The following is a 25939-nucleotide window of genomic DNA, read 5'->3' as shown; positions in this document are numbered from 1 at the left end:
CCAACAACATGTCGCTGTGTTTGTTTCAGGTCAACAAGAGATTAATCATTTCAAATGAGGATTCAGAGCAAATACAGGAAAGAACACGACGTCAGAACTCAGAGAAGCAAAGAATGCTAACATGAGGCTAAATGCTAACGTTTATTCATCCAGACTAAGTGACGAACTCAAACTTCTTGTTTTTGTTGTTTCATTGGTGACAAATGTAATTTCTTTAATTAATCTACTAATAATTTAATCAATGAGTCAACTAACTAACTCTTTATTATAATTATGATTTATTTATATATTTATTAGTTAATTAAACATCAGCTGTCTGTTACAAAGAACTAAATTATATTGTTTTAATTATTATAATTCATTATTCATCATATTTATGACCTGTGTTTACAATAATAAACGCTGGAACCTGAGAACAATTGATTTAATATTAAAGTATTTTAGATAAATTAATGTTTGAAGTTTAACCTTAAAAATTACAGTGATGATGACCCAAAATGATTTTTTTTGTTAATATATTGAATTAATTCAACTCTAATTCAATTAAAGAAAGAAAAATGCACCAATAGTGAGAAAGTAAATGTAAAATTTAAGATATTTTAGTTTTATTCAGACAGAAACTTCATCAGACTGTTGTCGTATTTCTTTATTTTGCTTCAATTTCTGCTTTAAAAGCTTCTTTCTGACAGTGACTGAAAAAAATACATGAAAACAGAAAATGTTTTTTATTGAAACACATTTTAATGTTACTGAGCACAAAATGAGCTTTGGTTAGCTGCTGCTTTATAAGCTGATAATGTGATCAGATGATTTGTTTACAGACTTTAAAAAAATACAATTAATGGAGCTTTAAGAGAAGATCCAGAGGACCCAGAACCGAACCCTGAGGAACTCCAGCACTCCGCTTTTGACCCGGTCTGTGAAAGCATGTTAGCTAACACGTTGGCTAACACGTTAGCAGCAGCGGTTAGCTAACACGTTAGCTGCAGCTACTTTAGAAGCTACTTTATGTTGATATGCAGCTTGTTCTGCTGCCGCCTAGTGGCCAAACCCCTTCATTAATGTAGCTTTGAGAAGATTAGAAACGTCTTTAAAAACAGATAAAAGCGTGAAATGTGACGGTTAAAACATGATTTTGATGATTACATGAGGCTTAAAGTGAGGCGGATCTCTGTTCGATGACTTTTGAAAAAGAAGAATTCCGTTCCGGAGTTACAGAACCAGCCTCTTGATGGCACCGTGGTGCCTTCTCACCCTTCCACCGCCGCCGCTCTTCCCTTCAGGCACCAGCTTGTCGATGGCCTCTCGGATCCAGCGGATGTACTTGGACACCTGCGTGTAGACGCCGTATTTGCCTTGGCGGGCGCAGCCTTCGCCCCAGCTCACGATGCCGGTGATGAAGTAGGTGTCGGAGTAGCGTGTAACGTGCGGCCCGCCGCTGTCGCCCTGGCACGCGTCCTTGGCTATCGTGTCGTAGCCGGCGCAGAACATACGGGTGGAGATGCGCAGCTGGGTGGACTCGATGCAGGTCTGCCGGTCCACATAGGGCATCGTGAGGCGCTGCAGGATGGTGGACGGCTGACGGCCTTCACCGAGTCGGCCGAAACCGCTGACGGTGCCGTCGACCTGCTGCATCAGCACCTGCAAGAGGAGGGAAGAAATCCAGTTTCTGCATCGTTTTCGATCATATGAGAAGATCCATATTACTCTTATACAGTAAATATGAGCAGCTGGTTAGCTTAGCTTAGCATAAAGAGCTGGATTGGCTGGATTGTACATGCTCCCCAGAGGATAAATCCTACAGAAACTGGTGATCCTTCGTCTTTTTATTTAGCGCCACAAGCAAGTCAGTTTTTACTAAACATATAAGCCACCATGAGGTTGTTTTCAGTGAAACATGTTCATGCTAAGCTAAGCTAACCAGCTGTTGCTTCATGAGAGTGGTGTCAATTTGCCGGTTAAAGTTTCATTCATCCAGCAAAAAGCATCTAACTACGAGATTCATGGTTCCCAGAAGTTGTATCCTAATAACCAGCTTGAAAAGTTCACCTTTTCAGCAAAGTCCGACTCAGGTATGCAGGCCGGCAGGATGAACCTGGAGAACTTGATGGGCGTGGCCAGTTTGATGAGGGCGATGTCGTTGTGGTAGGTGTCCGGCCGGTACTTGTTGTGGGTGATGATGGTTTCCACCTGGTGGGTCGCTTCGTTACCGTGATCCACCAACACGTCAAACTCACCTGAACCCACAAAGACGGTTTCAGACAGTTCAAACACAGCCGGTAACGAGCCGATCGGTCGGTTGAGACTCACCGAGCTTGACGTAGATGAAGCGTGATTGGTTCATGCAGTGGGCGGCGGTCAGGATGACGTATTCGTTGAGAATGGTTCCTCCGCAGAACCCGAGGTCGTTCTCGTTCAGGAGGAGAGCCTGAGAGGACGAGACGGGACAGATGTTTGTATTACACAACATCTGCTGTAGTGGACTTCCAGATACCTGTAAAGGTCTTCTAATGGTCCACATAGAGACAACAATGGACACCCTGACAGTAATGGACTCCCAGGTGTGTCCAAACAAACATGGATTTCTTCGTCTCTACATCGTTCCTCGTCGTCTGACATGAGGACATTATTTATTATCATTGTCCTCATAGTGTCCCTACCTGCCAAGGACATTCTCCTGGAGGACAGTCCTCTCCGTTGACGATGCGGGTCATGCTCCCCATATTGGGGACGACGGTTTCCTCGAAAACGTAGTCTTGGGGAAGCGGAGCCGCGTCCGGCGCCTCGGTGGAGTTGGCGGTGGCGTTGGCGGTGGCGTTGGCGCTGTGGTTTGTCGGGTTGGACTCGATGGTGTTCGCGTCCGTCTCGTTCTTCCGCACGTACCTGAAAACAGTCCGGGTGTTTCCGCTGACGACGGCGCCGCATTTGAAGGGTTCTGCAAGAAGCATTTTTGGAATCACATTCAGATATTAGTTTTTGTCCTGATGGTGATGCTACAGGTTTCTAGAGCCTTTTTCTCACCATTGGAGTTGCAGGATTTGTCGTCCGATCCCAGGAAATACCCATCGGCACACGAGCACTGAATGTTTCCTCGCTCCACGCGACAGAAATGTTCACAGCCGCCATTTTTATTCTCGCAGAGCTCCGGAATAACTGCAAAAGACAAAGGAAACACTTTTACTACCCATCGGGAAGCTCAACAAGATGTTCTGCCGAGAAGTTTCCAAAGTCCAATTCCGCCATTTTTTGCCGTTTGCCGTCCAGAATGGTTTTGGTTTGTGTACCGATTTCACAGTTGAAGCCCTGGTAGCCGGACTTGCAGTAGCAGGTGTAGCTACCGATTCCGTCTTTGCAATGTCCCTGATGAGCGCAGGGCAGCGACTCGCAGGCATCACCATCTGCAGGACAAACGGCAATTTTATCGACATTTAGAACCTGCTTTCTTTTCAGGTTCTACAAAGACTTGTTTGGTTTTTTTTGTTTCTTAAAGGTTCTCTGCTTGAAGCATGTGATCCGGTTGGTTTCGTCATTTTGAAGGAACAAAACAAACTCCTTACCAACGTATTTGGCCCAGAATTCATTCTGCAGAAAAAAAAGAAAAACAGAATTAGATCAGATCCGAGAGTTTAAGTTGCAAATGTTTTGTTTAAAACTTGAACCTGGAGATTTGAAAACAAAGCCGCTTCAGTCAAAACTCAAATCTGACGTTTTTCTTTCATGTGGATCTTGTTTTCTAACAAGTCAACAAAGTAGCAAGAAATAGCTTCAATGCTAACTGTTGCTAAAGTCTTGGTCAAATCAAACACCTTTGGAGTTATTATGGAGCTAAGCTAGCACTCTGCCTCAAGGCTTTGTGCTAAGCTATCTTAAGTTAAGCTAAGCTAGGACATACTATCTAACCTTTAGACTTGTTGCGAATCATTTTGTTTGAGGGCAGTGTTTTATTTGAAGGAGGTTATTACAGTTTTAACAGCGTCTTCGAAGATCTCTCGCGCCTCCTCCCAGTCGCAGCGCTCCTCGATGCACTCCCTCTCCATGTTGCCTTGTTTAAGTTCCTCTAAAAAGCTGTTGGCTCGTCTCTGTCGGGTCAGAACTTGGCTGGCCGCCTTGCTGTCCAAAAAGACTGCAAGACAAAGAGTTTTATTTTATCATTAAGTCTCAACAAAATATCTCAACAACCGTTGGATGGATTGTGATGAAATGTGGTTCAGACATTCATGTTCACCTCAGGATGAATCCTACTGATTTTGGTGAACCTCTGACTTTCATTAAGTCAGATGAGATCACTATGAGATTCATGGTTCCCTGAAGATGTGTCCTAATGATTTTGGTGACTTTTCTTTAAGCGCCATCATTAGAACAACATTTAAAGTTTTGAGTGAAATGTCTTGACAACTTTTGGGTGGATTGTCATGAACCTTTGTTCAGACGTTCATGTTCCCTAGAGGATGACTCTTTGACAGACTTTGGTGATCCTCTGACTCTTTAGCGCCACCTTGAGGTTGATGTTTATGGTTTTAAGTGAAACATCTCAACAACTATTGTGGGATGAAATGTGGTTGATCATTCTTGCTCCCCAGAGGATGAACTGTAGTAACTGTCTTGATCCTCACCAGGTCAACATGTTAATGTGTCCACATACTCTTCAATAGTTACGTTAGCTCCCTCTACTTTTTAAAATATCTTCTGAGATAAATTCAATGTTTTCAGAACGACATTTTGGACCAATCACGGCTCAGCAGGTGTTCTCTTTGTCCAATGAGACGTAAGAAGAGATTCTGCCGCTGTCAGTCATCAAAAATTCAAAAAAATCTGTTGAAATCAACACATGAAACCGGACGAGGTCAAGGGTCACCCGGCAGCCGCCAATCAACATACAACCCCCCCAAACCCCCCCGACACACAACATGTGTCCTCTCCACCTCGCTTCAACTACTACAAGTTGATCAGTCGGTGAACTTACCGACGTGAGCGGCAGTCAGGTGCAGCAGCAGGAGGACGAGCGGCGGCTGGTGAAACCAGAACATGGCCCCGGATGGACGTGAGCTCGGCTGAGTGTGCTGAGTGGAAGTAATGGAGTCTGAATGTGGAGAGAGAGGGAGGGAGGGAGGGAGGAGGGGAGGTAGAGAGGGCGATGACCTGTATGAGTAGCGAGAGGGAGGGAGGAAGGAGGAAGAGGAGGGAGGAAGAGGTGTTGACATGTTCAATCTGCTCATCAGACTGGGAGGGGCTTATCTAATGACACAGTTAACTTTACCAGTGAACTTCAAGTCCCAGAGTGCACTGCTTTCAAACTTTCAAGACTGTATAACAAGTGGTTTGGTTTTTGGCGGTTGCCATCTTGGTTTCTGGCCTTGTTTTTTTGTGACACTAGAGGGCGGAGCTTAATGAAACCGAACACTGAATGAGCATTTTTAGGCGACCAAAAGGTTACAATGAACATTAATGAAGTGAAAACTAATGAAATAATAGCAATAATACTTTTACTGTGACAGAGTATTTCTGCAGTGTAGTATTCGTACTTTTGCTGCAGTAAAATATCTGAATACTGTAATACTGTAAATACACAGTGCAGCTGGTCCTTCTGCATCAATGTATGTTACAATTCTAATGCTACTGTGATCTCCATGTCAAATACAATAAACACAACATACACAGAACATGTATGTCTTGCTACATTTGGATGAAACTTGAGCACAAAGACTGCAGATGAAAACCAGACGCTTCACACAGACAGAAGTATTGAGGAGGATCGTACACGTCGGTACGGAGGAGGTGAAGGAATTCTTCTCCTGAATTCTTTTGGCAGAGCGAGAGTCGTTTCCAGCAAACAAGGTTTTTCAAACACTGACTCAACATGCAAATATTTACTGAAACACAACTCCAGCTGTGGAAAAAGTATTTAATTCAAGTTAAAGCAGCCAGTTTGTCTCGTTCGTCTAAAAGTACAACAAGTGAACTACCTGTTTGGTTTAGAACCAATAATCTCATAATTGGGTTGGAAATACTTTAATTCTTTGTTTAAGCCAAAGAATAGTCTGTAAATAATGTGATGTTTTTACAGTGTAGTTAAGACTATTATGTGTGAAAATCATTGATCACAAATAATCCATCACTTCTCTTTCAGTAACTTTTATTGAGCGTCTCAACATCACGGCCAGATACAGCGACTTTGACAACAGATGATTCCAACATTTCCAATAGTACAACAGGAAAATGAAAGCACATCAAGAATTAAATCTGGTTCCTGAACGTCATCTTAGTTTAAACTAGTTTCTGTTCCAGCATCTCTAACGCCTTCTTATTGGCTGTCGCCATGGTGGGCGGGTTCTTCATGACGCCCTCCGCCCAGTCCACAAAGTTGGCCATGTTGGCGTACACCCCATAATACCCCGGGTGCGAGCAGCCCCGCCCCCAGCCGACCACGCCCGTCAGGAAGTGGGTGGAGCCGTAGAGCGTGACCAGCGGGCTCCCGTCGTCTCCGCGGCAGCTCTCCTGGCGACCCTCCAGGTACCCGGCACACAGCATGTTGTCGGTGAAGTTGAACTGGGCTCTCTGGGAGCACTGGGAGTTCTGGAGGATGGGCACGGACATCCTGCGGAGGACGGGGGAGACCGGGGCGACGGGGCCGCCGGACTGGTCGGCGTTGCCCCCGGAGGTCCTCTTGCCCCAACCGGACACGGTGTGGTAGCGGACCGGCAGCAGCTCCCGCCGGGCGAAGTCTCCGGTCGGCAGACAGACGGGGACGACGTCGCGGTTTAAGGTGACGGGACGACCGAGCTGCAGCAGAGCGACGTCGTTATCGCCCGTTAACGGCACGAAACCTTCGTGGGCGACCGCCATTAAAACGGGCAACTTCTGTTCTGAGCCGTCTTCTACGTCCAAGTTCTGTTCCCCTGGTTACGGAAAAGAAACCGTGAAACGAGACGTTAATAACGTCAACTTTAGAAAACAACTTTACAGAACAACTTTACTAAACAACTTTACAAACAACTTTACTAAACAACTTTACTAACAACTTTACTAACAACTTTACTAAACAACTTTACTAACAACTTTACTAAACAACTTTACAAACAACTTTACTAAACAACTTTACTAACAACTTTACTAAACAACTTTACAAACAACTTTACTAAACAACTTTACTAACAACTTTACTAACAACTTTACTAAACAACTTTACAAACAACTTTACTAAACAACTGTACTAACAACTTTACTAACAACTTTACTAAACAACTTTACAAACAACTTTACTAAACAACTTTACTAACAACTTTACTAAACAACTTTACTAACAACTTTACTAACAACTTTACGAAACAACTTTACTAACAACTTTACTAAACAACTTTACTAACAACTTTACTAAACAACTTTACTAACAACTTTACGAAACAACTTTACTAACAACTTTACAGAACAACTTTACAAACAACTTTACTAAACAACTTTACTAACAACTTTACTAAACAACTTTACTAACAACTTTACGAAACAACTTTACTAACAACTTTACGAAACAACTTTACGAAACAACTTTACTAACAACTTTACGAAACAACTTTACTAACAACTTTACGAAACAACTTTACTAACAACTTTACTAACAACTTTACGAAACAACTTTACTAACAACTTTACTAAACAACTTTACAAAACAACTTTACTAACAACTTTACGAAACAACTTTACTAAACAACTTTACTAAACAACTTTACTAAACAACTTTACTAACAACTTTACTAAACAACTTTACTAACAACTTTACTAAACAACTTTACTAACAACTTTACTAAACAACTTTACTAAACAACTTTACTAAACAACTTTACTAAACAACTTTACTAACAACTTTACTAAACAACTTTACTAACAACTTTACTAAACAACTTTACTAAACAACTTTACTAACAACTTTACTAACAACTTTACTAACAACTTTACAAAACAACTTTACTAACAACTTTACTAACAACTTTACTAAACAACTTTACTAACAACTTTACTAACTTATTGGTTATTGGTTATTGGTTAGTTATTGGTTATTAGTTATTGGTTATTAGTTATTGGTTATTAGTTATTGATTAGTTATTGGTGATTAGTTATTGATTAGTTATTGGTGATTAGTTATTGGTTAGTTATTGGTTATTAGTTATTGGTTAGTTATTGGTTATTAGTTATTGGTTAGTTATTGGTTATTAGTCATTCGTTACCTGCCACCACAGTGAGGTTCTGAGGGTTGTTGCCGTGGATACAGTGGGCCGCGGTGATGACCCAGTCCGGTTTGATCAGAGCCCCCCCACAGTGACTGTTTCCATTTAACTGAACCAGAACCTGAAGGAAGGAAGGAAGCAAGGAAGGAAGGAAGGAAGGAAGGAAGGAAGGATAGAAGGCTGCTGGTGTCAGACTAACATGAAATCTGAGGTACTTATTGATTGTCTCCAGAGGATGAACCATGACCATCTTAGTGGTTCGTTGACCCTCTAGCACTAGAACAACAGAAGTAGCCTCTAGGGGGCGCTAGCTGCTCTTTACCTGCCAGGGACACCCTCCTCTGGGACACTGGTTTCCTCCCACCAGTCTGGTCTGACCCACCACAGACTGGTTCAGTCCTGAGTCCTGTGGAGGCAGCTGACCACACGGATACTCCACTGAAACACACAAATACACAAGTACTGAGTACTGTGACGTAAAACTAGTAGTAATACTCTGGTACAAGTAGAAGTCTGAAGTAAAAGTACGAAAGTATCAAAATATAGTTAAAGGACCGAAAGTAAAAGTTTTAAAATATTATTATTACATCAATGTTTCCATCACTTTAATGTAATAATAATATATATTATTACTTTAATGTTGCAGCTCATTTTAATGACTGTACTGCTGGTATCTTAATATAATAATACATCATTTATTAGTTGATTAATAATCTAAATCTGTAAAATAACTAAATGTAGAGCAGTAAAAAGTACAATATCTAGTAGAAAAATACTCAAGTAAAGTACCTCAACAACTTGAGTAAATATACTTAGTTACTTTCATCACTGTTTAATTGGAGGATTAAATATTTGATTTTGAGGAAACAATCGTTAGTTATTAGATATTTGATGTTTGAATGATCATAAAGTGAGAATTCGTTTCCTCTGTTTCTAGTCTGCTGCCTCCTGCTGGTCAGCTGCTGAACTCCCTCTACCTGAGTACACAAAGGTACTACTCACACACCTGATCACAGTAAATACAAACAGCATTGGTAGTATTGGTAGTATTGGTAGTATTTGTACCCTGAGCGACACACTGCCGTCCGTCTTCTCCCAGTTTGAACCCGTCGGCACAAAAACATCTCCGTCGATCTGCTGAACCGTCACAGAAATGTTCACAGTGTCCGTTCTGATAGAGACACTTCAGAAGGTCTTCAACCACTGCAAGAGAAGGTTCATACAATACAATGAAACCATCATATGTTCATACGATAACATGACAATATTACTCAACATCTGATGTGAATGAAGCTGTTTTCTCTATATTTGAGGATAAATGAGTATAATTCATATTCTTTACCCGTCTGACAGTATTGTCCTTCAAAGCCTTCTGCACAGTAGCATTGGTAGGACGTGTCCAGGTAAACACACGTCCCGTTGTTACTGCACGGGTTCACCAGGCAGGGGTCCCGACCTCACACAAGATATCATCATGATTAATATCAGGTCATACTTTAGAGTGTACAAGAACCTGAATAAGAGATCAAAGAACCTTTAAAGTCTCCAACAAACAGAAGACTTCAGTGATTCATCAATACACGGATCACTTCATCAGCAAATCTACTTCAGTCAAAGGACGTCGTTCAAACGTTGTTCTAAAGTACAAACTGTTGAACCGTTAATGTTCATGTGAATAATAAACCGAGTTAAAGGAGTGACTCACGTGGATACGTCAGCCAGAATTGTTTCTGCAAAGAAATAAACATGAAGGTGTTTTATTGTGTGTCCAGTTCGAGCTATGTTCTGGTATTAATTATAATAACTGCACACGAATGTGTATCATATATTCAACGTATTTCCATGAATAAATCTCTGTTTGAAAGCTCCGGAAGCTTTTTATTGATCTGTAGAAACACACACACAGTGTGAGTGTGTGATGGTTAAACAGCAGAGGCGTTCTCACCGTCTTCCCTTCGTCCTCAAACACCTCCCTGGCCTCCTCGTAGTCACAGATCTCCTCCACACACTCCCTCTCCAGGTTTCCTTGCTTCAGCTCCTCCAGGAAGCCGCTGTTGGCTCTCCGCCATCTCTTCAGCACCGTGTCGGCCTCGTGCTTCTCCACAAACACTGAATCAGAAGAAAACCTCTTTTATTCCACTTTGTCATCACAGGTGCAGCAGGAAGAACAGCGTTTATACCTGACTAACATGCTAATAACATGCTAATAACATGTCTTACCAGCAGCAGCAGCGATGGCCGAGAGTAGAGTCCAGACGCAGCAGCAGCTCCTCAGCAGCATGACGATGAGTTCAGTGACTCAACACATCTACACTGAGTCTCTAGGCTGCTGTTGGTCGACGCCCACCGACCTTCTGACCAGGTCAGTGAACACATCAGCTGCTTATCAGCTGGAACAAGTACTTAGATACGAGAAATACTCCATCAGTACACGATACACAACGTGTGTATGACGGATAAAACGACAAACAAAAACATCTTTCAGAGGTTTTATTATATTCATACAATGAAGATATTTGATTTATAGTTTAAATACTTTATTACATTCTGTAATAATAAAACACTGATTTATATTCCGTAATAATTCATAAAACTAAAGTATTGTGTTCTCTTCATCAGGATGCAACATTCACTGTTTTATGTTTTAAAGTCATAATAATAACAGACTGAAAGTCAGCTGGTACAGAAACGTGAACCTCCATCGTGGACCTTCAGGTCGTCCGGTTGTGCGTCGAGGCATCGCTGGCGTTCGTCGGCAGGCTTGCGGTGGCGGTCCGGTTGTGGATCCAGTCTAGGTAGTTGGACACTCGGGTGTAGATGCCGTAGTTTCCCGGTCGGGCGCATCCTTTCCCCCAGCTGACGATGCCCAGCAGGAACGCCGTCTTCTTGTACTCCGTCACCAGCGGGCCGCCGCTGTCCCCTTTACACGAGTCCTCCCGGCCCTCGATGTATCCGGCGCAGAACATGTTGTCCGTGAGCGACACGCCGCTCTCCTCCTGGCACTGCTGAGTCCGGATCCGCGGCACCTTGAGCCGCCGGAGGATGTTGGAGGTGGGTCCGTTCTCCCCCCTCCTCCCCCAGCCGCTCACCACGTGCCGGCCGACCGCCCAGAGCTCGCGCTCGGCCAGCGGGCGCGTCGGCAGGCAGGCCGGCACGGCGTACGGCGTGTAGACGACGGGCGACGCCAGGCGGAGGAGCGCCACGTCGTTGTCGGCGGTGATCTTCACGTAGTCCTCGTGCATGAAGATCTCAGACACCTGGACGAGCTGCTCCGTGCCCTCCGTCACCGCCGTGTTGTGCTCACCTGGCGGACACAAACATGGTTTTAATGGTTTTAATGGTGGAACGTGTCGGTCGGTTGTGAACCGAGGGATTCGTACCTGCGACCACCTTCAGGAAGCGAGCGTCCACGTCGTCGAGGCAGTGAGACGCTGTGAGGACCCATGTGGGTTTATAGAGAACTCCTCCACAGAAACCTTTGCCTTTGTACACCAGCAACACCTTGAAAACACAACAATGAAGAGCTCGTGTTTACCTACTACCAGAAGAGCTTTCATTGGCTCTGATGGTGATTTTATGAACTAGCAGTCCCTGTTTTTCTGTTTTTCAGAAGCTTTTTGTTTGCTTAGTCATCTCTGGAAACTTTCCACCAGAATCTGGTTCTGGCAGAACTTCAGAGGTTCAGAGTCCAGTGAATGTCCACAGGCTGTACAGTAGACGAGTGACATTAGACCTCAGCGTACCTGCCAGGGGCATTCTCCTTTGGGGCACTCGGTTCCTCCGACGATCCGAGCTCGAGAGTCGAGCGGCTCAGCTTTGTTTTCTCCGTGCAGCACCGGCACCATGCCGCACGCTATCGGCTCTGAAAACACGGGAAACATTTCATACCTTCAGCGTTAATATTCTAATGAAGCAGATATTATTTCTGTACTTTGACGGAACATAAGGTTAGCTTTTATAGAAAACTCATTCTGACAAAACAGACATAAAACCAGAAGTTTCTATTAACGGGAAGCTCTCATATGTTCAAATTCAGACAGTTTAACACTTTGTAGTCCTGTTTCAGTCAGACCGGCTCTTTTTTCTGATAATTATGGAACAAATATGAATGGTGAGATAAAACATGAAGGTTCTGAGTTTAATAGACGGATGCAGTGAAATATGTCAAAATGTTGACGAGATCAAGTCAAAATAAAGAGACCGATGTTTGACGTACCTCGTTGTGATGAGAAGGTTTTCTCATCTGAAAGACAATAAAATAAACACAAATCTTTCCTCCCACCTCTTGATATGCAGCTCTGTCCGTCAACATGCAGGAAGTAGCCGTCTGCACACGAGCAGTTCAGTCTTCGTCCTCCCTCGCCTTCGTCACAGAAATGGTCACAGCCTCCGTTCTCCAGCAGGCAGCTGTCTCGAATCGTCCTGAAGTCTAAAATGTTTAAAATAGTTCACCAAGAAACAAGTTGTTCACTCGCAGCCAATTCAATACCTGAGTTTTAAACATTTTAACCCTTTTTATACAATTAAATATGACAAACTTCTCAATGTATCAGCATGAAATAAGGAATATTGACTGAATAGAACAGACAGAAACGTTTCCTTATGCAGACGACACACAGCTGAGAACTGTTGGGCCTTTAGGTCAGTTAGTAAATCTGTGTGTCGTCTGCATATAAGAGAATATATATTTATTATACGGCCTCAATAGAAAGTACAATAGGACCAAGACCAGAGCCCTGAGGTACTCCAGAGCTCAAACACTTTAACACTTTGTGTTAGTTTCTCTGCAGACCAAGAATCCAGATCAGTTTTCAAGGATCAGTTGTTGATTTTGCTCACCGAGCTCACAGTCGAGTCCGCTGAACTGGGGGAGGCAGAGACATGTGTAGGCCGATCCCTGAGAGGAGCAGCTGCCGCCGTTCAGACACGGAGCCGACTCACAACTATCTGGAACTAAAGGACGACAACACAGTGATTATAATAAACAACAATAATAATAGTATCCGATCACAGTATTCAGGTGTTTAAGAACCAACTAGATGGATCTGAGTACGATCTCCAGTAACCAGGACACTTTGATGATTTTAGTAACTTTAGAGGTGAAAACACATTCAGCCCGTCGGTGGTTTGTATTTTGTTGCCGTACTTTATTAGAAAGCTCTCAGTAGAACTTGTTAACCAGATTATTAATTGTATTGACTTTAATTTGTTCATTCAACCTTGATTTTAAGCTTTTACAATAAATCAGGTAGACAATCATCAAAACGTAGAAACTGCAAATGAAAGATAATCATGAAACCCAAAAGCATTGAACCAACAATAACTACAAGTTTCACTTCAGAGGTAATTTGTGTTTTATATTCATTTACAGCACCTCAGCATAATGTAAAGTCTGGGTTCTGGTGGGATGATGGTCCTGGATCAGAACCATCATTAGCATTGGTTAGCAGCTAGCATGGCGTGACTATACCGGTATGAGATTGAAACAAAAGGTGTGGTTCCTTACGGTTGTACCTGCTCCAGAATTCGTCCTGAGGAAACAGACACACATACATTATATATATATATTATATATACTCTATAGAGAAATTAGTTTTACAGTAAAGAGGTCTGACCGTGGTCTCGGTGTGTTCGAACACCTCCCGGGCCTCCTCATAGGAGCATCGCTCCTCCAGACACTCCCTCTTCAGATCCCCCATCTGTAGCTCCTCCAGCCAGCCCGAGTTATACCTCCGAGTCCGGACCAGGACTCCATGGGCTCGATCCGGATCCAGGAAGACTTTCAAATAGAGAAGGAAACGAGTTCGTCTCAAGCTGCAGAACTAATGACGTTCAGCCTCGGCTGACCTGTATGTTCAGTGCTAATTAGCAATGCTAGCACACTAAACACATTTTAAAGTGAAGGTACGAGTTCTCTTCTACTTGAGTACTTCCTCACCTGAAGCCGGCCGGCAGCTGGAGAAGCTGAAGACGAAGGTGAAGAAGACTCTCAGCCACATCGTTGGACTTCACAGTTGGCTGCTGTGCTGCTTCTTTGTGGATCCAAAGGTGCAAAGTCTGGTCCACCCCCCCAATCCATTGATCACATGTTCCCAATACTCCGTCTGACTAATGTGACCCGTTCTGACTGCTGCTCTTCACCTCCGATACGTCCAGAGAAATTCTCCCACTTTAGTGTTCAGATAAAACGACATTACATTAAAAAAACGGGGGTTATGTTTAGCGTAGCTTAGCACAAAGACTGGGAACAGGTAGAAACTAACCTAGCACCATCAAAGCTAGAAAACTACAACTTCTGTTGATATAATGCTGCATTCATGTCACACAGGAGTTGAGTTCAGACAGTTTTCATTCATATTTAAGTTGTAATTTGATCCTAAAAACCAAAGTCACCAAAACCAACTCACATTAAGAAGTTTGCAGCTGCACTGAAATAAATAACATGAACACAGAAAGGTCTCTTTGTCTTTATTTATTTTGCCAGAACTAATAAAACAATCCCTTTAGATCTCAAACTGAATCTCATGAGACAAAATAATACAAATGACAAAATCACCAGCAACTTTTTATCTTGTGGTTCGTGTCTCGGGTTTGTGGACCCGGACCACTTTTCAGGTGGTGGACATGACGTCCTGGATCCAGTCCAGGTAGTTGCTGACTTTGGCATAGACCCCGTACAGGTTTTTACTGGCGCAGCCCCTCCCCCAGCTCACCACCCCCGTGAGGAACCAGGTTTTCTTGTAGCGTGTCACCAGAGGGCCGCCGCTGTCCCCTTGGCAGGCGTCCCGGCCGCCAGACTTCAGCCCGGCGCAGAGCATGTTCCTGGTGACGTTGAGCCTGGTGTGGAGGCGGCACTCCTGCAGGAGAACCCTCGGCAGCGTCGCCCGCTGGAGGATTCCGGCGGCGGAACCGCCCAGCAACAGGCGTCCCCAACCGGACACGGTGGAGTGGCGGACGGCCGACAGCGTTCGGCTGAAGGTGCTGTTCCGCGCGGGGAGGCAAACGGGAACCACGTAGGATCCCAGTTTGACGGGGCGGTGCACCTTCAGCAGGGCCAGGTCGCTGTCATAGCTGCTCTTGTTGTAGTCGGGGTGGATCCGCACTTTGACCACCCGCCGCCTCTGCTCAGTCCGTTCGTCCATGTTGAGGTCATGTTCACCTTTACGGGGACAGAACCTTTTACATTTGACCTTTTCTATCAAGTGAACTAGACTGTACTTCCAACGTAACTTTGGCATTCTTACCGACGGTGACGTTGAAGATGCCGGAAGGTTTTCCCCAAACGCAGTGAGCTGCGGTTAGAATCCAGCGGTCGGACAGAACGATGGCCCCGCAGATAAAAACGTTACGCTCAGTCAGCAGAGCCTGAGACCAGCAAAGATACAAGAAAGATCACGAGCAGCATTTACGATGGAAAGGTCTGCAGATCAGGAGTTCTTCAATACCCTTCGACCCAGACCTTCATCACCACATGTTGACTCTAAAGAAGCTAAAGGTAACACCTTCATGCTCTTACCTGCCACGGACAGTGACCTTTGGGGCAGATCTCCCCGTTGACGACCCTTGGGCTAAAATGTATCTGAAGTCTTCCACAGGCCACAGGATCTGGACCAGAGACACAAAGACCATCACTAAAGAGCTCGTCCCCACCTGTTTCCTACAGAGGGGCCGCTAACGTGTAGCCACTTAGCTACTGGGGACGTTGTTTGGGTTTGTTGCTCGGTGGTTTCTAAAGGTCTCAGTGATGGTTTTTTTGTGACAAACATGGTTGTCAGTGTAGTTGATGGTGCGTTTCCACGTGGCTCCAAAGTGGTTGCCAAGGAAGTGACTGGTTTTAATGTTTTACTCAAGCAAAAGGATCATAATACGTCTTCAAACCTCTGTGATCAAGATGTTGTTAGGATGCTCGTCTACTACAGAATCACCCCAGAAGAAAAGCTAAAAGACTGAGCGTGGGTTTTCTGGTCCCTGACGCCTCTGACGAGCTCTGACCTTCGGGCTCACAGGTGTTGGCGTCCCGATGCAGACGATAACCCGGAGCGCAGAAACAGACGTGAGGACGATCCCGAAACTGTCGGCAGAAATGTTCACACCCTCCGTTTCTATAGCGACAGCCGTGTGACGTCACACGAGCTGCGTGGAGTCACAGAAACAAAAAACCTTGTTCATCACGACTTCTCCAACAGAAACCAGTAAAACATGAAACGCTGCGAATACCTTTGTCACAGTGGGATCCATGGAAACCAGGTGGACACTTGCAGACGTAGGTGTCGACCTGTCGGGTGCAGGTGGCTCCGTTCTTACAGGGAGACGACAGGCAGTGGTCCACCGCTGCAAACAGGAAGTAGCATTTCAACAGCTGAGACAGGTACAATCAGTACGTTAATATATGAAAAGCTGGAGTACCTGTGTAGAGCCTCCAGAAGGCCTCCTGAGAGAAGAAAACACAAGTTAACTCACAAGAAACCAGAACCATGAATCACACTTTTGAGTCTGAACCGACCAGCTGCTGAGGCAGAGCGAAGATCTCCTTCGCCTCCTCGTAGGAGCATTTCTCCTCCTGACACTCGCGCTCCAGATCTCCTCTCCTCAGCTCCTCAAACAGGAAGTTGGCTCGACGATTGCGATGCAGGAAGACGCTGGCATCAGGTCTGCTCACGAACACGCCTCCTTTAATCACAAAATACGGGAAGAAGGAAGTGTTCAATGCTTAGCATGCTGGGACGTGTAGTGAAATCCGTGGAGCGTGTTACCGACTGTGGCCACAAGAGGTTGACAACAGTTGGATTGACAGCTCCAACGATTAGTCATTATTTTTATTTAAAAGATGTTTTATGGTCCCAGGTTTTCAAATGCAAGAACAAGATGGAGACGGACAAAAAGCAAGATGGAGACGGACAAAAAGCAAGATGGAGACGGACAAAAAGCAAGATGGAGACGGACAAAAAGCAAGATGGAGACGGACAAAAAGCAAGATGGAGACGGATAAAAAGCAAGATGGAGATGGACAAAAACCAAGATGGAGACGGACAAAAAGCAAGATGGAGACGGACAAAAAGCAAGATGGAGACGGACAAAAAGCAAGATGGAGACGGACAAAAAGCAAGATGGAGACGGACAAAAAGCAAGATGGAGACGGACAAAAAGCAAGATGGAGACGGACAAAAAGCAAGATGGAGACGGACAAAAAGCAAGATGGAGACGGACAAAAAGCAAGATGGAGACGGACAAAAAGCAAGATGGAGACGGATAAAAAGCAAGATGGATTAGGACAAAAAGCAAGATGGAGACGGACAAAAAGCAAGATGGAGACGGACAAAAACCAAGATGGAGACGGACAAAAAGCAAGATGGAGACGGACAAAAAGCAAGATGGAGACGGATAAAAAGCAAGATGGATTAGGACAAAAAGCAAGATGGAGACGGACAAAAAGCAAGATGGAGACGGACAAAAAGCAAGATGGAGACGGACAAAAAGCAAGATGGAGACGGATAAAAAGCAAGATGGAGACGGACAAAAACCAAGATGAACCGGTGATTCAGAAGTTGAAGTCTCAGCTATACTTATGCTAAGCTAACATTAGTGCTTATGCTAGTACCTCATCATTTATGATAGCTTAGCTAACGTGCTAACATAACTTGATCAACTGTTCAGAGAATTTCACAGTGGAGAGAATTGAACGACACTAAGTCTGATATGAAAACTGACGAAGAAGAAGATGAAGAAGAGACCTGACACTGACCTCCAGGAAGCCCAGTGCATGCTGGGATAGAAGCGATGAGGAGTCGAAGGAAGAAGAGTCGCCTCGTTTCTCTGCTGACGGACGCCATGTTTGTTCTGATCAAAGGTCAGAAAAACACCCAAAACCCTCTCTGTGTACAACAGTACAAGTATCAGATAAATGTACTTCAAGTGTCAAAAGTAAAAGTACTCTTTATTATAGAACAGTTTTTATCACTGATTCATGAGAGTATTTTAATATGAAGACGTACTTTACATACTTAAATACTAGTACTACTAGTACTGTGTCATATTCTGTGTCAAATATAGTAGTATAGTAGTAAAAAGTACTTTATTTACTGCTGAGATGAATAATTTATATAACAGTTAAACACAGAAAAGTCTTCACTATTCTATTAACAAACTTCAACGACTCAGAAAACTAAAATATAAACGATGTATATTATATAATATGTGACTTAAATATTTAGAAAAACAAAAACATATTTACTAAAACCAACAAAGTGAAAATTCACCATTAAAAATATGTTTCCAGGAAACAAAAAGCAGAATACATTTTATATATATATATATATATATATATATATATATATATATATATATATATATATATATATATATATATACTGTACATAAATTGAGAAAATAAAGTACTTTTATTAAAGATTTAACAACAATAAATGAACATTTGACACATTGTTCAGATGATGGATTTTATTTGTTACTGATGGTTATCATTATACTACGTATAAATACATTTATGAAGTATTATTTCATTCCACACAAACAAAGGAAAACATTTTAGATTTTCAAATAAAAATAATAAATAAATAAAGACTTATTTTGGTAATCTGGTCACTCCATGTCCTTCAGGATGTCGGGGATGAACTCCTGGGCGTCTCTCAGCTGGTCCCTCCACTCCGGTGGGACGGCCCCACCGGCCCCCAGCAGGGCCCCCAGCGCCGCCCCGCGGTTACAGTTCTCACCTGGAACAGGAAGTCAACAACCAGTTTCAGTTGGTGGAACCTGGACCCTGAACCTGGACTCAAAGCTTCTGTACAAACCTCCACAGTTGGTGTTGGTCAGGATTCCTCCACCGACGTCGTCGTGGAACTCGTGAGCCAGATAGAACAAGCTGGACAGAGCTCCTGTGGGTCACAACAAACAACACGTCACAGCTTCGTCAGCGGTCACATGACCGACTCAACAGGATCACATGACGACGGGTTGGACCTTTAGTGTAGCAGGCCAGGCCCAGGTAGTTCACGGCGCTCTGGTGGACCTTCAGCTGCTCGTCAGAACCCCGAGGGAACCTGCAGCACAAAGACAGGAAGCTCTTCAATGGGCTCAGCTTTTATTGTGGAAGATTTGCAGGAAGTGGTGACGAACACGGGTCATTAAAGACCACGAACACGGGTCACTAAAGACCACGAACACGGGTCACTAAAGACCACGAACACGGGTCACTAAAGACCACGAACGTAGATCACTAAAGACCACGAACGTAGATCACTAAAGACCACGAACACGGGTCACTAAAGACCACGAACACGGGTCACTAAAGACCACGAACACGGGTCACTAAAGACCACGAACGTAGATCACTAAAGACCACGAACGTAGATCACTAAAGACCACGAACGTAGATCACTAAAGACCACGAACACAGGACAGTAAAGACTGAAGCGGTTTGATCTCGTCGTGCCGGCGGCGCGTTGGAACCTGGCCGCCTTGCGTCCGTAGCTCCGGCAGTCCTCCCAGGCGTCCAGCCTCTTCAGAGCGAGCTCTGCCTGCTGCCGGACGCTGGCTCCGCCCAGAACGGCGTGCAGCGCCCGGCCGTAGATCGACACGTACTCGGGCACCTTCGGGTGGGGATGGGTGAGCTTCACGAACTCCACGGCTGCTGAGACCTGGAGACAGGCGAGAGGTCAAAGGTCAGACTGAGAACGTCCTCTTTGTGTTTAAAGGTGCGTCAGAAACCCACAGCTTGCTCCTCATTGGCCGAGGCGGACAGCAGGATGAAGGGGAGGATCATGGGAAGGCAGCCGATAGCGTCCAGCTGGCTGTCTGGAAACGAGGAGCTCAACTTTTGCCGGCTGCGTTTTTCTGCAAAAGCCAGAACCTGAAAAACAAGAAGAGGTTCAGTACTTCAGAAACACAGCTGGTGGTTGTGTGAGGGTGCGTTTGTTTTACCTGACGGGGTGAGGTCGGCCTGCTGTCCTGCCAGCTGGAGAAGAAGGAGCGGTGGAAGGACTCGGCGTAGGTGTCGCGGTGCGAGCCGGGCGTCGTCAGGAAGTGGACGTAGTCCGACAGGACGGCGGCTCGGGCGTCCGGCTGAGAGACGTCGCCGAAACGTCCGCCGACGAGTGAGCGGGCGACTCGGAGGGAACAGAGGACGTTCAGGGTGTTGTCCCCGGACTGAAGACCTGAAGACCACCAACAGAGATCACTACAGACCAGGAACAGAGATCACTACACACCAGGAACAGAGACCACTACAGACCACCAACAGAGACCACTACAGACCACCAACAGAGATCACTACAGACCAGGAACAGAGATCACTACACACCAGGAACAGAGACCACTACAGACCACCAACAGAGACCACTACAGACCACCAACAGAGATCACTACAGACCACCAACAGAGATCACTACAGACCACCAACAGAGACCACTACAGACCACCAACAGAGATCACTAAAGACTCCTCAGTATCAGTACTCAGTATCAATGCTAGTACTCAGTACCTTGATGGTAGTGGACCGAGCCTTTGGAGGTCTTCCACAGGTCCAGTTTGTCGTGGAGGATCACGTTACCGACCACATCGGGTCGCTTGGCGCCGGAGGACCAGGCGGTCCGACCGCTACCGGCTGGAACACCAGAACAAAAAGTGTCCCATTAAACCACAAGAACATAAACAAGGTCTCCAGGTCTTGATGGTCCAGGTCTTCGTACCGGTGTTAGAGAGGCTGAGGATGCTGGACGGGTGCCGGTCTCTGGGGGACGTGAAGCCGGCGATCCAGCCTCCGAAGTCCCTCCTGATGTCGTCCACGTCGTAGTACCAGTGGACTGGCATGGACATGGAGTCACCCGCACACATCCCCCACAATGCACTGCTCACCGACCGCCGCACCTGAGTCATCTCTGCTGCACCACAACAGAACCTCATGTTGTATAATATATATTTAACAAGTACTAACAGAACCTCATGTTGTATAATATATATTTAACAAGTACTAACAGAACCTCATGTTGTATAATATATATTCAACATAGTATTTATAATATAACTCACCTCTCGCTGTGGTTTTCTGTTCTTAATGATTCCGCATTGTTAAACTTGCATAACTTTATTGTTACACTGTTACAAAACTACACCGGAAGTGGTACGGTGGTCAATTTAGGTCAACTCAAAAAGCGAAGGGTTGCAAATGTGTTTGTCCCCTGAGCAAAGGCTAGCAGGCTGATATACCGCGTTCAGCGAACAGATACTTACTATAATAATAAAAACTACGTAATCAACAATGTATCTGTACAAAATAATGAGGCAATACAACGTTTCTTGTGATGCGAAAAAATACAAAGGTTAAGAGACGAAAAGCTGCCCGGAAAACAATACCAGGGGGCAAATTAAACGCAATTCTACGGTGGCCGTTGACTATCATAATAAACGGAGAACTTAACAAAATCAGTTAAAACGCGAATGTGGAACAGCAATGCTAGTAAGATGCTAACGTCAGTATATTAAACGTTAAACTGTCCTCAACTGGTCAAAGAGGACGTAACGACTCACGAGGAACTTCCGGTATTAATCGTAGACCGTAAATAAGATATTAATGGAAGCTAACGGCTAGCTAAACAAGCTAACAATTCTGATTGTTTTCAGCGAGCCGGCTAAGCTAAGCTAGCTGGTTGCTAGCATGCTAACGTCTGTCTCAGTGATGGAAATGGAGGAAAATCTAGATCCTCATGAAGTCGGTAAGAACTCGTGTTTATTATTATTATTGTATTACTGATTGAGTTACTGTTAAAGCCAGGTCTGACGTAGACCAGGTCTGACAGACCTAAATACTGTGGGTCTGATGTAGTCCAGACCTGATGTAGACCACGTCTGATGTAGACCAGGTCTGATGTGGGTCTGATTTGAACCAAGTCTGATGTAGACCAGGTCTGATGTGGGTCTGATGTAGACCAGGTCTGATGTGGTCTAGATATTTAAATATTCAGGATTCATTTAAATGTCTTTTTGTCTTTCAGAGCGAGCCAAAGCCTTCTGGTCCGAGGAGGACGTGGACCAGGTCTTCAGTGGTGTGTTTGAGTACCTGGACCACCTGAAGAGGGTCCTGAAGAAGAACACAGCGACAGACAAAGGTGGGGCCTCTTGGTTCTTCTTCTTCGGTGGTATTGAAGTGGACTTCCTGTTGGGCTGACGGCGACTTCCTGTTTGTGTCCATCAGAGTACGTTCAGGGTCTGAAGCTTCTGGAGAGTCTCAACGGTCCACCGGCCTCCTCTCAGGACTCCTCTGTGGTCCAGGTGGTCATCGGCTCAGGTGAACACAGGCTTTTATTCTGAAACTTTACTGTCATTACAGCCACACCAGTAAAGACCAGTGCTCTGTGTCTATATGTAGATGCAATATGTTTGATGGCTGAATTAGAAGTTTAAATTTATAAATATTTCTATGTAAATAAAGAACCTGTGTCTTATTTTGGTGGGGTCTTCCTGTCCAGATGAGCTGTTCCCGGCTGACTCCTCCCCCTCTAACGGGACGTCCAGCTCAGCAGCTCCCCCTTCAGGCCGAGAGGAGCTACTACCTCCTCTGACTCCAGTCCAGCTGCAGTACGAGCCTCACTCCTGCTGCAAGGTACACAAGTACACACACTGTGTACTATATACTGTGTTCTACACACTGTGTACTACACACTGTATTGTTGTTTCCCTTCAGGCCTGCCTGCCCTCTTTACCCAGCATGCCTCAGTGCACCCCTGCGTTCTGGGGTCAGAACCCCCTGAAGGTTCCGCTGCTCTGCGGCTTTAAGAGGCTGAGCGCCGTGCCGCTGATGATGTCACTGAGAGGAGACGAGGAGGGGGCGGAGTCTAACGAGCCGGAGGACGAGGAGGACTGGGACGTCCTGTACAAGGCCCCGTGTGGACAGAGTCTCCGGAACCATGAGGACGTGATGCGTTTCCTGTTGGCCACCGAGAGCTACGACGTCCTGCAGGTTTGTGACGATGCGTTCAGGGACCAAGTACGACAATCTGAAAGCACTGTGACTGATGTATTGTTATGTATAAAGTAGTAAATGTGCTTTGTTGCCTTCAACCCTCCAGGTGGACTTCTTCACCTTTAATGCCTCGGTTCAGTTGGACCCGCCCCCTCCGACGGGCCCCCGGTGCCCAGAGATGGACCTGAGCCGCGGGTTAGAGCCCACGCCAGTGCAGCTGTGTGTCGGTGACGGCGGCGCTCGACCCGCCGAGTTCCGCTACCGGAAGGACCGCTGGCCGCACGGCTGCTTCCTGACCCGCGGCCCGGCGCTGTTCCACGTCTGCTGCGACTGCACCGACGGCTGCGCTGACGCCCGGCGCTGCGCCTGCGCCGCTGTGACCGGTGGAGGGCGCCGCTACGACCACCACAGGCTGCCGGACCCGGTTCCCTCAGGGTGAGAACCCGCTAACTACAGAACCCGTTCAAACAGGAAGTGACCTCGTGACCTCACGCTGATCCTGAATGTCCTTTAGCGTGTACGAGTGCGGCCCGTGGTGCGGCTGCGTCCGGACCCGCTGTCAGAACCGGCTGGTCCAGAGAGGGATCCGAGTCCGCCTCCAGGTCTTCCAGACCGACGGCCGGGGCTGGGGGGTCCGATGCCGCGACGACCTGGACCGCGGCACGTTCGTGTGCGTTTACGCAGGTGAGACACGGCCAATGGTTGCCATGTTTGAGGATCGTTTATAGTGACCGGTTGACCTTAAACGCCTCGCGGTGTGTTCAGGTGTCACCCTACAGAGGAGTCAGAGTCCTGCCGAGCCGTCGCCCCCGAAGCTGACGAGGTCCGACCTCCCGTCTGACGACGAGGTGGAGGTGGTCACCGAGTGGCTGCCCCCCCCGGTGCTGGAGGGGCGGAGCACCGTGCTGGAGCCCCCCCGACCCACGTCGCCCCCCCCCCACGTCCCCGTCATCCAGAGACCCAACGACGCCGCTACACCACAGGACCGAGACCAGGTAGCCGTGTACTCTAGTACTGAACTCGATATCAAGTACTTGTACTGTACTTTGTACTTCTACTACATAGAACTAACTGCAGTACTATAACGGAGTAGAAATACAGCAGTACAACAAAACATATACAACATATAAATACATAAGAGAGTGGGAGCTTTATGATTGTCTCCACACGGCTCTCAACATGGCAACAGCTCAGCTGGCAGTTAGCAGCTAATAGAGCTAACAGCCAAAGCAGAGCTGTCAGAGCTAACGGTGCTAGTAGAGCTAACGGTGCTAGTAGAGCTAACGGTGCTAATAGAGCTAACGGTGCCAGTAGAGCTAACGGGGCTAGTAGAGCTAACGGTGCTAATAGAGCTAACGGGGCTAGTAGAGCTAACGGTGCTAATAGAGCTAACGGGGCTAGTAGAGCTAACGGTGCTAGTAGAGCTAACGGTGCTAATAGAGCTAACGGGGCCAGTAAAGCTAACGGTGCTAGTAGAGCTAACGGTGCTAATAGAGCTAACGGGGCTAGTAGGGCTACCTGAGTTTACCTGAGGGGGATCAATACTTTAACTTGTCCTTCTGTCTCCAGACCGTTCTGGTCGGCGCTCCGGAGCCTCCGTCTCCTCCTCCAGGTGAGTCAGGCGACCCGTCTCCTCCTCTGGAGAAGGAGGTCGCCGTGAACGGCGTGGAGACGAGGAGGAACCTGAAGAACCTGAAGAGAGTGACGGAGACGGTGGAGGACGTCTACTACCTGGACGCCAGCAAGGAAGGAAACGTGAGCCGCTTCCTCAACGTAAGACAATTATTTTAATAAATATACTGTGTGTATATATTTTATATATATATATATATATATATATATATATATATATATATATATATATATATACTACAGGAGAGATGGTTCTATCTCACACTCTGCTCCCTACAGCACAGCTGTCAGCCCAACCTGTTCGTCCAGAACGTCTTCACCGACTCTCACGACCCCGGCTTCCCCGTCGTGGCCTTCTTCACCAGCAGGTGAGGAGGAGGAGGAGGAGGATGATTGTTGTTGTTGTTGTTGTTGGTGGTCATAAACGTTGTCTCTCTCTCAGGGTTGTGAAGGCCGGCACTGAGCTCACATGGAACTACTCCGCTGACTCTGAGAGTAAACAGGAAGTGCCCTGTCTCTGCGGTAGCAATGGTTGCCAGGGAGGGTTCACCATCGAGGATCAGCTGTGTGGGGTGTGTGAGGTCAGAGGTCAAGGTGACACACAGTAACCCCCCCCCCCCCAGGTCACTTCTGTACACTTTTTATGTTTTTCTAAATAAATCTACTCAATTTATAAAAATCCGTTTAACCTTTTTATTTTGAAAGGCTGTCGTACTGTGTGTTTCATTTCAGAGTTCAGATGTGTGAGACTTTTATTTTGAAAGGCTGTCATACTGTGTGTTTCATTTCAGAGTTCAGATGTGTGAGACTTTTATTTTGAAAGGCTGTCATACTGTGTGTTTCATTTCAGAGTTCAGATGTGTGACTTTTATTTTGAAAGGCTGTCATACTGTGTGTTTCATTTCAGAGTTCAGATGTGTGAGACTTTTATTTTGAAAGGCTGTCATACTGTGTATGTGGTTTCCTTTCAGTTATAATTTGTGACTTTTATGTTGTAAAACGTGTTTCAAGTATAAATGTCCATCTCTAAAGCTTCTTTTATTTTGAAACTCCATTGCAGGATGTATGGGAGGATTCTGCCACTTTAACTGCCACTAAATATTTTATTTTGAAACTT

At 45.6% G+C, this 25939-nt stretch overlaps 4 protein-coding genes across 6 annotated transcripts; 1 reads left to right on the top strand and 3 right to left on the bottom strand.

Annotated features, from left to right (window-relative positions):
- Window positions 1-634: 634 nt before the first annotated feature.
- LOC306715248 (uncharacterized protein) lies at window positions 635-10501 on the bottom strand. Its single transcript, XM_079185562.1, has 17 exons — window positions 10440-10501; window positions 10165-10328; window positions 9925-9949; window positions 9562-9675; window positions 9285-9422; window positions 8542-8657; window positions 8220-8340; window positions 6296-6896; window positions 4964-5139; window positions 3963-4123; window positions 3558-3582; window positions 3285-3398; window positions 3022-3153; window positions 2661-2935; window positions 2311-2428; window positions 2050-2237; window positions 635-1641 (listed from the first exon to the last, which is right to left on the bottom strand). Exons 1-17 carry the CDS (start codon window positions 10498-10500, stop codon window positions 1213-1215), a joined length of 2958 nt encoding a protein of 985 aa, XP_079041688.1. The 5' UTR covers window position 10501; the 3' UTR covers window positions 635-1212.
- setdb2 (SET domain bifurcated histone lysine methyltransferase 2) lies at window positions 10459-25911 on the top strand. 3 transcript variants are annotated; one of them, XM_079185795.1, is made up of 12 exons: window positions 10459-10581; window positions 21852-21943; window positions 22223-22336; window positions 22423-22515; window positions 22697-22830; window positions 22912-23187; window positions 23297-23625; window positions 23705-23874; window positions 23956-24185; window positions 24760-24963; window positions 25102-25190; window positions 25265-25911. In XM_079185795.1, the coding sequence occupies exons 2-12, from the start codon at window positions 21886-21888 to the stop codon at window positions 25428-25430; spliced, it is 1863 nt and encodes a 620-aa protein (XP_079041921.1). In that variant the 5' UTR covers window positions 10459-10581; window positions 21852-21885; the 3' UTR covers window positions 25431-25911. The 3 variants fall into 3 exon arrangements, with proteins under 3 accessions (XP_079041921.1, XP_079041920.1, XP_079041922.1); XM_079185794.1 differs by lacking the exon at window positions 10459-10581 and adding an exon at window positions 21267-21770; XM_079185796.1 differs by lacking the exon at window positions 10459-10581 and having other exon boundaries at window positions 21267-21943; window positions 25107-25190; window positions 25265-25430.
- LOC306715247 (uncharacterized protein) lies at window positions 10931-18049 on the bottom strand (the record flags this gene model as incomplete). The annotated part of the gene is made up of 16 exons (XM_079185561.1): window positions 10931-11523; window positions 11600-11720; window positions 11963-12081; window positions 12502-12648; window positions 13059-13172; window positions 13726-13750; window positions 13835-13998; window positions 14158-14225; window positions 14844-15378; window positions 15464-15584; window positions 15736-15824; window positions 16212-16352; window positions 16437-16550; window positions 16626-16650; window positions 16723-16897; window positions 17958-18049. 16 exons carry the CDS (start codon window positions 18047-18049, stop codon window positions 10931-10933), a joined length of 2643 nt encoding a protein of 880 aa, XP_079041687.1.
- Window positions 18678-22356, bottom strand: LOC306715430 (uncharacterized protein). The gene is made up of 9 exons (XM_079185801.1): window positions 22288-22356; window positions 20921-21112; window positions 20713-20835; window positions 20154-20386; window positions 19945-20082; window positions 19683-19870; window positions 19194-19273; window positions 19025-19108; window positions 18678-18946 (listed from the first exon to the last, which is right to left on the bottom strand). Exons 2-9 carry the CDS (start codon window positions 21105-21107, stop codon window positions 18816-18818), a joined length of 1164 nt encoding a protein of 387 aa, XP_079041927.1. The 5' UTR covers window positions 21108-21112; window positions 22288-22356; the 3' UTR covers window positions 18678-18815.
- Window positions 25912-25939: the final 28 nt, after the last annotated feature.

Source organism: Pholis gunnellus, assembly GCF_910591455.1.
Source record: "Pholis gunnellus genome assembly, chromosome: 24".
Lineage (NCBI taxonomy): Eukaryota > Metazoa > Chordata > Actinopteri > Perciformes > Pholidae > Pholis > Pholis gunnellus.
This window is presented reverse-complemented; position numbering and strand designations above follow the sequence as displayed.

What these genes read in the sequence shown, in the direction of transcription:
- LOC306715430 (XM_079185801.1), bottom strand. Translation starts at nt 21,107, where the DNA reads ATGACTCAGGTGCGGCGGTCGGTGAGCAGTGCATTGTGGGGGATGTGT. An exon ending in CTCGGTCCACTACCATCAAG is followed by an intron (nt 20,387 to 20,712) that starts GTACTGAGTACT and finishes GGTGGTCTTCAG; the next exon opens with GTCTTCAGTCCGGGGACAAC. An exon ending in GGCCGACCTCACCCCGTCAG is followed by an intron (nt 20,083 to 20,153) that starts GTAAAACAAACG and finishes CTTGTTTTTCAG; the next exon opens with GTTCTGGCTTTTGCAGAAAA.
- setdb2 (XM_079185795.1), top strand. Translation starts at nt 21,886, where the DNA reads ATGCTAACGTCTGTCTCAGTGATGGAAATGGAGGAAAATCTAGATCCT. An exon ending in CCAGGTGGTCATCGGCTCAG is followed by an intron (nt 22,516 to 22,696) that starts GTGAACACAGGC and finishes CTTCCTGTCCAG; the next exon opens with ATGAGCTGTTCCCGGCTGAC. An exon ending in AGCCTCACTCCTGCTGCAAG is followed by an intron (nt 22,831 to 22,911) that starts GTACACAAGTAC and finishes GTTTCCCTTCAG; the next exon opens with GCCTGCCTGCCCTCTTTACC.
- LOC306715248 (XM_079185562.1), bottom strand. Translation starts at nt 10,500, where the DNA reads ATGCTGCTGAGGAGCTGCTGCTGCGTCTGGACTCTACTCTCGGCCATC. An exon ending in CCTGACTGCCGCTCACGTCG is followed by an intron (nt 4,124 to 4,963) that starts GTAAGTTCACCG and finishes TTTGTCTTGCAG; the next exon opens with TCTTTTTGGACAGCAAGGCG. An exon ending in TCGAAGACGCTGTTAAAACT is followed by an intron (nt 3,583 to 3,962) that starts GTAATAACCTCC and finishes TTTTTTCTGCAG; the next exon opens with AATGAATTCTGGGCCAAATA.